Below are 14,282 nucleotides of genomic sequence, written 5' to 3' on the forward strand. Positions count from 1 at the left end.
AATATCTTTCAAAGTTCAACTCCTGGTAATCCTAAAGTGTTTATTGATCAATACCGGCGCCGGCCAGGCCCGAACGTAGATCGCAGAAGGAAAGGGAAGGAATTGTTAGTTCGATACTTGCTTTTGCTAGAGGCTATATATACTAGTGCGCACTTCACAAGTGTCACGGGAGGAGGATATTTGTTAGTAAGTATAGAAGTTGGATTCTACTTCTTCTTTACCGACGCCAGAGAGGTGACTCTACTATATGGACGACATATCGATCCATCAACTCATGGACCGGGGACCAACGGCGTTATGTATTCCGAAGGAAGACGTGACCACAGATTTTTTCGCCTCAGAAAAATCTCAACGACCTCGGCTGGAATTGAACCTAGGCCAACTGAAATGAGTGGCGGTCACGCTTACCACACAACCACCGGCGCTGTCATGTCTTCAGCCACTTTGTTTGTAATAAAATTCTCGAAAACTTTACTGAAGGCACCAACATTCTTCGAAAACACTAAACCTTCAAAGCTGACAGTTTCGAAGCTATGTCATGTTGACCGGAAAAGCTGTTTTCGAGCATTTATGTTATTTTTTTCGCTATTAATGTTCATAACTTAAGAACGAGTGCTTGCATACGAAATTGTATTACGCCATATAATTCTGTACTCAAATGTATATCATAAACAGCCACAAATTTTTTTGAATTTTCTTCATTTCCAATCCTACTTAGGTGCTATTCACATAATTTATATCAAATAATCATAAAAACTGATCCTGACCTACTAGAGACCAACGGAAAACGCCATTTTTCATCAGTTTATATGTGAATATTTTCATGCAGGTATTTTATTTGATATTGACATAATTTGTTAACCCATTCATGCCCATGTTGTTTGTGGACAACAACGTTTTTAAACATGTATACCTTTTGATTGAGACGAGATTTACTCGCAAAAACAAGTAAGGCTCATTAATGTGATTATTGCCTTTAATTTGAGTATTAACAGTTACAAGGAGATGCTCTAGAACTTGGACTATTGTAATTATTCTAGGAGATTTGTATTGAGCATTAGAGGGTAAAAATTGACGAGCTTCTAGCACTGCCATGGAAGCATCTATCTTCATAAAAATAGGATTTTCGTGTTTCTTGACCCCACCGTTTTCAAGGAAAAATAGTTTTGAAACCCTACATGCACTAGAAAAAAGTTGGGCATCCTCACTAAGAGATCAAGTACAAGATCCCATCCCCACAATTTACCAAGAGTCCCCATGGTGTTTAAAAGATTAAGCTCTCAATGTAATGATCAGATAATAAACTTCGAAAATTATTATTTAAATATTAAACTGTAAATATTTTTATAATATATATTTTTATAATTTATATTTTTTATAGAACTGATCAACAACAATAATTTCAATTCAAGCTCCCCCTGAATGCGCCACTGATCTGTATATGCAATCTCGTTTCAATTCACGCTTTTTTGATTCTCATTTTTTCATAAAATGAAATAAAAACAATGAGCATCTTATAATACAAACTAAAAAACAGTAAACACGGAAAATATGCACACATATTATGCTTCAGTCTTCCAATACAATCGCTAGCTCATAAATCCACAGAATCGAGCAGCGACAAATACATATTATTAGTAGTGTATTTTCGTTTCCCCTGGACAAAGTTCAATATCGAAGGTTCCAATATCAGTCTCAATCTCAAGGCAAAAAAAAGTGCGATGAATAATGAATACGCTATATTTTGGATTTACCCGCATGCTTTGTCTTAGACCGTTGTTTCATTTTTGGTTTTGCAATGTTCTGATTATATGGAAAGTGGTCACGGACTTTCATCATTTTCGTTTGTTTTTGGCAAATGAAAAAGACATTTTTCGACTCTGATCACTAGTATTTTACTACAGACAAACCCTGCCTAGAGACCGTGTGGCACGCGGAGGCAGAAGCCAACAATTGATCCACTGGGTTCGTGCTCCCAGTCGTAAGAAGCGACTCAAACTGAATCCTTTCTTCATTTCCTGCATCTATTTTAGACTATTTTGTGAAATAAATTGGTAAATTATTTTTACCATTCTTCCTATATAATCGTAGTTAACCATTTTGGTTCTCTTTGTAGTAATTAGAACAATAATAAACGGTACGTGCGGTTAATAGCTAGTATCAGGCCCGACGAGAGGGGGGGGGGGTCAGGGGGGGGGGGCAACTACCCTGGGGCCCGGGTCTGGTTTGGGGGCCCGCATTTTTAACTGAATTTAATTTATTTTAATTTAATTGTTGAAGTTTATTGTTTCTGTTGGCACTGCAAATATACCGCAATCAACTACGTTCCAGTCGTTCCAATGGTTTTCTGAAGTACGTGAACGTAACCCTATTAGATTCATTTAACAGTGCAATTGAACCATTCTTGTTTCATTTACGCAAGTGTTTTTAAAAGTGTTCGTAAAAAAAAGGTTGAATACGCACAGTACAGTATGAAGTTGTATACAATTTAACATATTCGTAGCTAACTGTTACTAATAAAAGTTGGGTATTTTCGGAATGGGATTGACGAGTAGATGACGAAAATGAATGTATGAAGCCATTTTGAAAACTAAGATGGCGAATTCCAGTTAAGATAGGGTAACCAACCAATTTTGGACCCCTAGAGAAAGTGAAATCACGTGAACGTCAAAAAATATTTGCTTGCCTATGTTTTTTAATGCAATACATGCACGAGTCTGCTCTAAAATTACTTCTTGAAAGAAAACTGTCAATGGATGTTTTATACATTGACATAAACTCGAAAATGACATTTCTTCACAGCATGAATTTTTCACATTTCGGACCCTTCCACACTAATTTGGACAGTGCTTCAAGCATATTTTGGACACACTGAATGTGACTGAATATATTTTGGAAACAGTGAAGTTTTTTCTACTAAACTGACCTACTGACTCGTTTTCTTTGCAGTATATTTAATGCATGAAAGAAGAACATAAGCAAATCTGTGACTGCCAATCAAAAATGGTACATTAATCTTTATATGGAAGGCTGATTGCGTGAAGTATTTTTTTAGTTCTATCATTTTGAGAAATAGAAAAACTTTCGGTACAATTAGGTTACTGCAAACTTAACAAAGCAACAATAAATGTTATACAATAGAGTTAACAATAATATATTTCGTGTAACAATTCATCTGTAGCAGTATTATGGAGTAACATCCTCAAGTGGATAATAAATCAAGGTTCAAAGTTCGTCAGGAATCTTCTTGTACAATATATTATTATTTTTATTTCGTTTGTTTACGAGGTGGTTTCTTGTTATTCTTTCTAAGCTCAGTTTTTCTTTGTTTCTCTTCTTTTACTTTCCCTTTTTCTTCAGTTTTCGCTATGTGGTATTCAACTGTTCGGCGCAATGTTAAAACAGCAGGACTACGTCGCTTGAATCGTGATGTTCCTGTTCGTGTGAGTGTTTCAGCCGATTCTAGGAATTCAGCAAGCACACTCTTATTATCATTATTTAGCTGTGATATGTCTCTTAGATTTGTCAACCTATAGCTCGTCGAATTCAACAAATTCGAACTACAAATTTTCTTCAACATGGATTTCAGAAGTCCCCTCTTTGGTTATATTATGGTCTTCAATGAAATGTTTCTCAATCGTTTGATTTTCGACATCCTTTGGTTTGAACATTTCTAAATAATTTGACCAAAAAGAGCAGGCGACCTACCGTTACGAAATTTTTCACTATTCTAACTCGATAAACAAATAGCTATCAAGAAAGAAAATCGAGGAGCGTCCAAAATAAGTTGATATAATTTTTTTTAAGACATATTGTAGACACCATTTATTTAAGATGTTTTAGATAAAACATTACGAAAAAACCTTTTCAAACACGTAACATGAATAATACCAAATCAGACAAACTGATTAAATCGATAAAAATATTATAATTGTACATTTATATCCAATTTGAAAATGAATCATTTCCACCGGTTCCTCTTGGTTATCGTTGAAACATGAAACGTTTCGGTGATACGTTTGAAAACTGTGGATTCTGTTTATTTTTAAACAATTAGAGATGAACTAATGATATTGAAACTTAATAGACAACCCAAGGAATGTAATTGCTGCATCAAACCAAACAAATGCAGAGAAACTTGGCAGTGTAGGAGGCAACTACATTAACAGGGTCCAAAATATGTAGGGGTACAAATTAGGTTGGTTACCCTATCTGTATAACCTAAAATATTGACATTTTCGAAATAAAATAATCATAGCATAGACATAGATATAGTGATTTGGGATGCGGATGATATGATTATAGAAAACTTTTCTCAACCAGAAGGAACTATCTTGGCCTCCAAAAGGGCATCGCTCATTTATTCGTCAAACCCGCTTAAAAATACCTCATAGTTTATACAGAAATTGTTCGAAATAGCTCCAAGCTACCATTTCTATCATCTACTCGTCAAGCCCGTTTCAAAAATTCCCAAATTTTTAGGGTTATCGAGATTATTGTTCAATCGGAAGTCTCCATCCTGGATTTCAAAAAGGTACCAAATATCCATTTTCATCATATACTTGTAAATGGAGGTTCCAGTATACACATTTGATGAAGAAAAATATGGGAATTTAACTAGATACTTATTCTACCCATTAGTATTCACCAAAAGTTGAAACTCTTTATTTCACAACTCTCTGTCTCAGTCTTTTTAACAGCAGACTTCGCTTTTGGATCCCAGTCATCGCCTTCGTAATGTTTTTTTCTCTGAATGTTAGCGCAAGTGTAACAACTGATTCCAAAACCGATTTTACTATGTTCAGAAACCGATAAAGAAAATTCGTTCAGGTCATAGTGACAACTGCAATAGCTGAATCCAGTACCTCAAAATCAACAGTATGTACAAACAACAAGAAACAAGGCAGCATCAGTGGTGCGAAATTTCACATTTAGTTGTTTATTTCTGATAAATTTGCTGAAACAATATTCAGTTTTAACGCTTTCCTCATTCATTCACTTCCAAACCAACTGAAATTTTATGAAGAATCGAATGGTTGAGTGCAGAGTAAATATAAATTCATTCATCAACCAAAGCATTTATTTTTTATTATGTGGACAGTTTGAAGGCAAAAGTTTTTTTACACTTTCGAGCATAACTAAACTGCGAGCTAGCATAGAAACAAGATTCAGTTTGCTCCTGAAACCGAACATATGCGAACATGAATGCGTTGTTCCGAAAAATCGAAGGACAAGGGAAAAAAACCAAACATTCGATTCATTGCGGCGGGCATGAATTGAATTTTGTTTCTCTTTCAAGCTCACGCAGCGATGTCAATTTTTCTAAGCTCTGATTCTGGGCAGCATTAACGATGCTGGCATTAACGTGCGTCAAGGGAGCATGAACGGTGGCGATATGGACTGTATGGCAACGCCGCAAAAAAGGATTCCAATTGCAATGGCAAGTTGGATGTAAGCCATTCTGAAGGCCAGCCACAAATATTACTTTATTAATTTTTATTTTTTCCATCTATTACATGTTTATAATGCTGACGACTCTGTTAAGTCAACGTATTGAATCGTGTCAAATAAACAATTTTCATAATAAAAAAGTTTAATTGAAACGGTTGCATTCGTATAATTTCTTTAATCGATATTGAAATAAGAAGTCATATATGGTAGGGCCCGTCAGTACTTCAAACCCTGGGGCCCGGCGCGGCTGTCGACGGCTGTATGTCTGTCATGAAAAGTAAAGTTTCCCTTGCACGGTATTTATATCTTGGGCCGCTCAAAATTATTTCATATTTTCGATAAAATCGATGTTTTTTTAGCTGTAGCCTCAGTTGATTTACCATATCTATTTTTTTCGAAAATATTTGAATTGAGTATATTACTCGACATCCTCTCGCGATTCGTCGTTATAATATTCCTAAAACGTATTAATAGGCATCTTATGAGTCTGCTGGTGACCGGATGTCAAAAAACTCCTAAAATCTTGATTCACGCGGGAATTTCAGAATTTTCATCGAATACTTATACCTACTCTTAATCTCTCCCCTACTATGACAGTTGAATAGTGCGTAGTATTATTTACGGCCTCTCGTAATAACAAGTGTCGGACTAACACTCCTTTTCTTTTTTCTGCTGCGATCTGCGTACGCACCTGGCCGATGCTGGTATTAATTAATAAGTAACTTTGGATTATCAGGAGTTGTACATTGAATGATAATTTGTTACTTCCAAGCATGATCATCTATTGATTTTCTGTGCAATGTCAGCTAGTCTCGATCAATAACGGAGTTGCAACCCGAGGTAGTCGGACAAGCTGAAGTTATTGAATAACCGATGATCGTATTTTTTTATTAGCGCTATTTTAACATTAGAGCAAATTCCTAATTAAGGTTACTTCAAATACGCTTCACTAATAAAAATTCTTTTAATGAAAACTTTTTCATGTGATAAACGTTTGCGAGCAAATAATCTACGCTGCTTTCCACAGTTCCAGCTTTATCGTATTTTACTTCAAAACTCTTGGGCCCCACCCGAAATTATTTCTGGCTACGTGCTTGTATTGTCACTCTTGTCCTAGGTTCCTGGGTTATTTCAGTGATTTCCACCAGAATTACGAGCTACACTTTTTCCTACATTTAGGTATTACAGTAACGAAATAGTCATTAGTTCCGCCATTTTTAAAGCGCATTTTTATTTTGACTTTTCAAGCGCGTATACAAATATACATAAATTTTAAAATAGTTATCATTTTTCCCTATTAAAAATCACGAAAACAAGCTTTTTTGTCTGCTAGAGCAGTCCACCGCCCCCTAAGTGTGCCAATTAATTTAGGATACTATGTATTACATCATTCGTAAATCATGGTGTTACCAGTTTATATGAGAATTTATTGTGTGACTTAACTCTTCAACCCGTACCTCCGGAACCGGAAATAGGATCAACTAAAAATTCAATAGCAGCCTATGAGATCGGTATACCTGGTTAGACCGTTCATTTGAAACCAAGTTTGTACAATTGGGTGCAGCCATATCTGTGAAACTTGTGTGAGCTTAAGTGACACACACACGTTTACACACATACATTTTCCTATCTAGAATGGTATTTAAGTCTCGGTTCACAAGTTGATTACACTAGTTCACAAAATTAAAAAAAAATCTGAGCTTCAACATTTGAACATCATTTCTGCTGTAAAATTGTGCTCTGAGTCTGAAAATGAAATCCAAGAAAATTACAGTAGGACAGTTTTCAAGTAACATTAAAAAAATGAATTTCACCTTTAAAATAAAAAGTACGTTAAGAAAAAGCCAAATATCTTCGGTAGCACTGCGTCGATATGAAATATTATTATGTTAAATTAAAGTTAATTGAATGCACTTTTGGTCGTTTTAACATTTTGCTTTAGTGCGACTACTGGTTTTGGCGTTATTTACGAGTTTATTGAACTTTTTCCTAATTTTTTAAAGAAAAATGAACGTTTAGTCAAGATTTTGGGCAAGATAAAGCAATCCTAAAAATTAAATTTTTATGGAAGATTAAAGCCTGCCAATAGCCATAATAGCCAATGAAAATAAGCTATTATTAGTTTAAATCGGATGGAATTTTTGAAAGTTATCCAATTTTTTGTAGAATGGGAATTTTAGAGTTTCTCTACGTTAACTTATTGAACCGTCTTGATCCCAATTTTTTCTTGGGCTTGCTTCACAATATATGTTAGAAATCTGTTAAACAAATAAAATGAAGAATTACATCGAAAATGACCACCAGTTTATTGAGTTCAGAAATGCTGTAAACTAGTGTTACTGGAGTGATTGCATACACGGTAAAAAATCATCACGTTGATATAAAGTGATTTGCTGTTGAATTTGCACTACTTGCCAAACAGTTCAAAACGAAGTGTAAGTCTATTGGGGACCTTCGTATCGAATCACAATCGAATCAACAGCAAATCACTTAAAATTGCATTGCCTTGCACACCGCTTTGGATGTGCCAGCCTTTACATTTTGATTGTTTACCATATTGATATTAACGATCCATCACATCAAGTTTAAATTATTTACTCTTGAATTGTCTATTGATTAAATATGCGCTATATTAAATTTAAATTATTTTTAGTTAACTTATTTCAATATAAATAAACCTGTAAACGTCGTGATCCTCAATTCGAATATATTGAGAGCCCGGTGCGTACGGTTCATTCATGAAACGTCCCGCCCAGGTTCTCCAGTTCGCGACCTGAAACCAACAGAATTGCATTTTTATTTTGCCCATGAAAAATGTTAAAAATACTCACATTCTATACCAACATAAATACTAAAACGTATCAGTTTGAAGCGTAGGACTTCTGCTTAAACAACTTTTGCTCCAAGTGTTCATCTTTTATGTGCTTGAGTTATTTTGACATTTGTGAGCAAAGGCTGGAACATTAAAATCTAATAGGTATGGATAGTAGTGCTAATGCAACAGATACAAATTTTAGTTTCGAGGTAATTTCTATTGAATAATTTTCAAAGATATATCACTTTTGTACGAATCGTAAATCACTAGAAAATCAATACTAAATCACTTCATTTCGTAGTGAGGCATGGAAACTGATTCAAGTGCTTAAACATTTGGATTAGACGGGACAATTTTTTACCGTGTAGATTTTCTTCGTAAGGAAGGCAACAACAGCATGCCAACTATCTTCGCCTACTGTTTCGATGATCGCAAACTCGCTCCTATTGTCAAAATTTTCAGTTTGTCGTTCAGGTTCATCTTCCGGTATTTTATTTCTTGCCTATTTTTTCGTGTTTTTAAAATTCCAAACCCAACCGTGGATGCCTCTGGCATGAGCTTTATCCCGGAAACTGTGCAGGTTGCCGTTAGAATACGCCCGCTGTCACAGTCGGAAATCAAAATGGGCTGCCAAACGACAACGGAGCAAACCGGCCCCGGCGAACCGCAAATTTGCGTCCGCAGTACCGAGCTGTTCACCTTCACTCACGTGTTTGATCCGGCCAGCAGCCAACGCGAGGTTTACGGGACAAGTGTCAAATCGTTGGTGGATAAGCTACTGGAGGGATTCAATGTTTCAATTCTGGCCTACGGACAGACTGGTTCGGGAAAAACGTACACCATGGGAACTTCGTTCGAGGGAAAATACGATGAACACATGGGCATTATCCCGAGGGCAATGGTGGATATGTTTGATCAAATTTTGGCGAACAGTGAGTTCCAGTGTGCAGTCAGTTGCTCCTTTGTGGAATTGTACCAGGAAAATGTCTACGATCTTTTATCGTTCAGGAATCGGTTCGAAAAATTGGTTGGAATTCGAGAAGATGCAAATGGCGTAATTATACCCGGACTGACGGAGGTCCCAGTAAAGGATGCAGACGAAACATTGCGCTGGATGATACAAGGCGCCAGTGCAAGAGCTGTAGCAGCGACTCCCATGAACAAGGAGTCAAACCGAAGTCATACAATTTTCACGTTGACCGTGAGAAAGATCAAAAACAATCAAATAACTACTGTATCGAAGTTACATCTGGTGGACTTGGCAGGGTCGGAGCGATCCAAAAAAACTCAAACCGTTGGAGATCGATTTCGAGAAAGCATCCAGATCAATAAAGGTCTATTGGCATTGGGAAATGTGATAGCAGCTTTGGCAGCAGCAAAGAATACCAAGGGATACATTTCATACAGGGACTCCAAATTGACGAGACTGCTTCAGAATTCCCTCGGCGGAAACTCCATAACACTAATGCTCGCCTGTGTTTCGCCAGCGGACTATAATGTGGATGAAACACTAAGTACTCTCAGATACGCGGATCGGGCCCTGAGAATTCGCAACAAACCCGTTGTCAACGGAGGCGAAACCGGTGTCCGAGAAGAAATCGAGAAACTGAGAACGGAAAATCAAGAGCTTCGAACCATGGTCGAGCAGCTCCAACGAACACCTGTTGCTGCATCTAAAAGTGATCGTTCAATTCGTCAGCTTCAAGAGCAAGTTCGAAGCAGCAACGCGCAGCTTCAAAGTATAGTGAAGAAAACAACGGAACTCGAGTTCCGAGCCACGCATGCCGAAAGCATTCTGGATACCATTATACAGCTGCTACCGCTCCACGATAGTGCTGAGTTTAGACTGAAGACGGACGAAGCCCTGCTCCGGTATCGTAAGGAAAGTGAGTTATGGCACGGGGCAGATAAAAAATTTAATAAAGTGTAATTTATTTGGACATCTAATCTCATTGCGTTTGTTTTGCCTCCTCCTCTTTTCGATTACTGAACATTTTCTATGACAGGAGTTTTGTTCATAACTTTTTAAATTTTACTTAAAATCACCTATCGAAAGAGAAAGAATCACCAGCCTCCTATCGCAACTCGTATCGGTTGAATACAATGCTGTCCTGGGTCCGGCAAAATGTTCTTCTTCCGTCTCGATAATTCGGTCGACGCAAATGGATTGAAGTGAGGTACATAATATGTCAAAGGAATCACAGCAGCAGTCCTAACTTTCACTTCTCGTAACCGATTATTGGACCCTTGAACCACCTCATCGACCAATTCTTCTGATCCTTACCATCCACGATGAAGATGGGGTCACCTTCTTCCAGCTTCCTGCGCACGTTATGAAACTTTGTACAACGGTTTATCGTTGACAAATACTCCTTGTTCCAATGATCCCACACCCGTTGTGACAGGTATTGCAATCGCTTGTACATGTCACGCAGATCATCCACCAGATTTTCACCGTTGTTACCATTCCACGTAGAAAATGGTTCGGTGTTAGAGCTTCGTTTTCGGAGCATGCCTGAGGCATGTACGTGAGAGGATCTGTGTTTATCATGTCCTCTGCCTCCGCCAGCTTTGTCGCCCGAAATTCGTCTGTCAGATTCCTTCTATCATCCAATGCCTTCACTGACTTCTTCACGGAACGTCCCACCACCCATGTGCGGAGTTCCAGACCGTTGTTGTAATTGTGATTGGCTCCTCAGAATCACCATGTAACATTTTTCGACAACTTGTTGTTGGCACCCTTGAAGCTGGTGGCCTTGTCTGAAAATATAACATCAGGAACACCTCGCTTACAGGAAAATCAGCCATCCGCTGAACAGCGAACACGATTGTGTCGTCAGTTTTTCGCCACTTCAAGATACACTGCGCTGACGACGAGGCGCGTAAACATGGCGACATCGCTTCCCTTTTCTTATTCCCACCGATATATCTACTGGTCTTAACAAGTCTACGCCAACCGAACTGAAAGGGCGAAGTCCAACTCTGATGCGTCGACTCGGAAGCGGAGCCATCATCGGAACTTGTGGACGACATCTGTGTACTTATCACCACACGCACTCTAGCACCACCTTCATGATTGTTTCACGGATGTTCGTAATCCAGAACTTCTAGCGCAACTCCTTTAAAATCTCGATTCGCATGTCCGAACTTATCGTGGTAGTACTGAATCAACTTCTTGATCTTGTGCTGTCGATTAACAAGAATAGTAACATTCTGGTTGAACGAGATGTCGTCCGCTTTTTCGAGCCTTTCGCAGCACACCTTCGTCGTCCAGTATCGAAGTTAGCTTGGCCGGGCTCTTCAATGGTCGAATTTTTGCCGGAATGTGCCCGGCTCCAGGTTGAGATTCTCGGTCAATGCACTCATTTTGTTCGGAAAGCTGTCAAACTGCGCCTGCCTCCACAGGATTATTTAGGCTTCCAAGAGTTCCTCATGTTGAGGCGGTTTTACGACCACCAAATACTTCAACTTGATCGATTGCTGTTGCTTTTCCATGGCTTTCGACGTCGCTATCAGCTGTCCCATTTTTTTCTGCGGCAAGTCACAATGAAGTGAACCAAGCTTGCAGTCACTCTCACCAGCGTCATCCACCGCGAACTAGCCTTGACCCGATCAGTTCTTGGAATAGTACTACTCCTCTCAGCTTTTTGCTCGTTTCCTCAATTGGCATCACTCTGCTTGGCCACTACTCCTCCGGAAAATACAAGAATGATTTCATATTGAACCACACTCCGCGGCTGCTCAGCAGGGGCCCGTATCCCAACTTAGTCAACACATCGGAAATATTCAGTTTCGTTGGAAACCAGCGCCAGTCAGTTACTCTTGTTAGTTCAAGAATTTCACCGACTCTAAAGACAATGAACTGCTTAAACTTGTACTGATCCGATTGCAACCAGCTACACACCGTACGAGACTCCGTCCATAAAATGCGACGTATAATTTCCAGGGAGTGCATCTCTAGAACCATTTGACTCAGGCGAGCACCGATGACTGCAGCAATTAATTCCAATCGTGAAATTGACTCACGTTTCAGCTAAACTGCATCGTACATTTCCGTTGATCACCGTCCGCAAGTACGCTACCCAGCCGTATGCGTGTTCGCTGTCACCAGTGAAGATGTGCAGTTCCAGCGATTCCACGGTTGAAGACGCAGTAATGTCGAGGTGGCAGCGTGTGATAACTGCTATCCATTTTATGGTCAGCTTCTCCAGAACACCAGCAAATCCAAGACGATATGCTAGCTTTTTCGCCACGAGTAATTGAGTAGAAATCATTCAAAACATAGCTTTCGTTTGATTCCAGGTAAGGGCACTCATGCTAGCAACTGTATTTCTCGCAAAGTTTCCAGTGGTTCGCCGGCCAACATATCGTAGTTTCTTAAACTAAGCACGATGGTCCGTTCGCTGACAAACCTTACACGGCCGAAAACTTGTCCACTCGACGTTCAAGTTAACAACACAGTCCAACGCATGCTTCATCTTGCTCTCTCCTTTTTTCAGCAACACCTCTTCGAGCTTCTACTCAAGAAACCTTCCCTTTCCCGTGATCCGGACCGGACTTCGAAATTGAAGATTCCGACGACTCCGATGCCTTCTTCGATCGAGAGTTCTTGCTTTTTCTAAGCCAGTACTTAATAAGAACCATCAGCGCAGTACCACATCTTCTCTATTTTACCGCTGAGGTCACTCCGATGCATCGGTTGTGAAACCCTACCATTTCCTTTTCCGGTGATAGAGATGGGCCCGACATTTCCCAATTTTTGTAGATTGTTAAGATAGAACTAAAACCTGTGTCGTAATAGGACGTTTTGCTATAGGTACCCAGACAACTCCTTGATCGCCGTTGCACTGCTGTGCGTAGCAATTGTAAAGTGCACACGTGTTCCACTATTAGCCGCAGACTTTCGACAGAGCGCTTGCAGTTACTCTGTTCCCGAAGAACAGTCGACTCGTGAATTATTGGATTGTTCGTCGCGCACGCCTTATGTAGCGATAATATTCGTTCTTGTTTCGGCTTTAGCAGGGGATTCTGCTGATGGCAAGAGGCAGTGCTTGCTCTTCGTATTGAGTTCGGAAGGGGGTGAATAATTACAAGACAGGGACTTAGAGCAATTTAATATCCCAATCAGCAAAAGTAAGGGAGCTGAGGGATTCCATGAGAAACCGGCCGACCGCGACATATGACCATCGTCGATTCGAACGAAACTTTGCAGTTGTGTTCGGTTTATGAATCTCCATGATTTTTTCTGGCAATTGCAATATTTTGATACAAGAGCAATTTTTCAAAAAGCCTTAGACGAAAAAATGTTGGTCGATTACTCTATTTTATACAGCAATATTTCCTGAGAACGAGTTATTGGAAATGAATACTTCTCCACGAAAAAAAATATGCGCTGAAAAAAATATTGTGTCCTTTTCTACAAAAACAAAAATTTATATTAAAAATTTAAATTTAAAAAAATCCCTTTTTTCTATTTTTTTATATTTTAACAACAAAAACCTAAAAACAAAAGAAACATTTTGAGTGTAATTGCATGATGGAGAACTTATTGGTTAAAAAGATTTTCTAACAATAACTTTATACATCAAGATATTTGAAATTTTTCTTCAACAAAAACCAATAATTCGTGTAATTATGCCCTTTTTAAATGTTATTTGCGTTACCCCGTCATAAAATGTCAAAAATCTAATTTTTATCATTTTAGAGACGTGAAAGAAATTTTTTCAGTGTATTTGGATCATGGAGAAGCTTGCAATAAAAAAGTTTTCCTAACAACAACTTTTGACATACTTTTATAATTCATGCTATTTGCAGTAAATAATGCAATTTTATTTTTGAATATGATTTTAAACACCATTTTAAATCAAAATGCTAATAACAAAAAAATTCTAAAATGTGGTAGAGATATTTCAAATTTTGTTTCAACAACACAAATATTTTGTTTTATTACGACCTTTTCATAAGTTATTCGCGTTTTGCCATCAACATTTCCTGTAACTTTCTCTTTGACATGAAG

The 14,282-nt window shown here is 38.3% G+C and overlaps 1 protein-coding gene across 1 annotated transcript; it reads left to right on the forward strand.

Annotated features, from left to right (window-relative positions):
- Nucleotides 1-8,663: 8,663 nt before the first annotated feature.
- On the forward strand, nt 8,664-10,196 carry LOC131687092 (chromosome-associated kinesin KIF4-like). The gene has a single exon (XM_058971131.1). It carries the CDS (start codon nt 8,664-8,666, stop codon nt 10,194-10,196), a length of 1,533 nt encoding a protein of 510 aa, XP_058827114.1.
- The last annotated feature ends 4,086 nt before the right edge of the window (nt 10,197-14,282 follow it).

Source organism: Topomyia yanbarensis, chromosome 3 (genome assembly GCF_030247195.1).
Source record: "Topomyia yanbarensis strain Yona2022 chromosome 3, ASM3024719v1, whole genome shotgun sequence".
In the NCBI taxonomy this organism is placed as follows: Eukaryota; Metazoa; Arthropoda; class Insecta; order Diptera; family Culicidae; genus Topomyia; species Topomyia yanbarensis.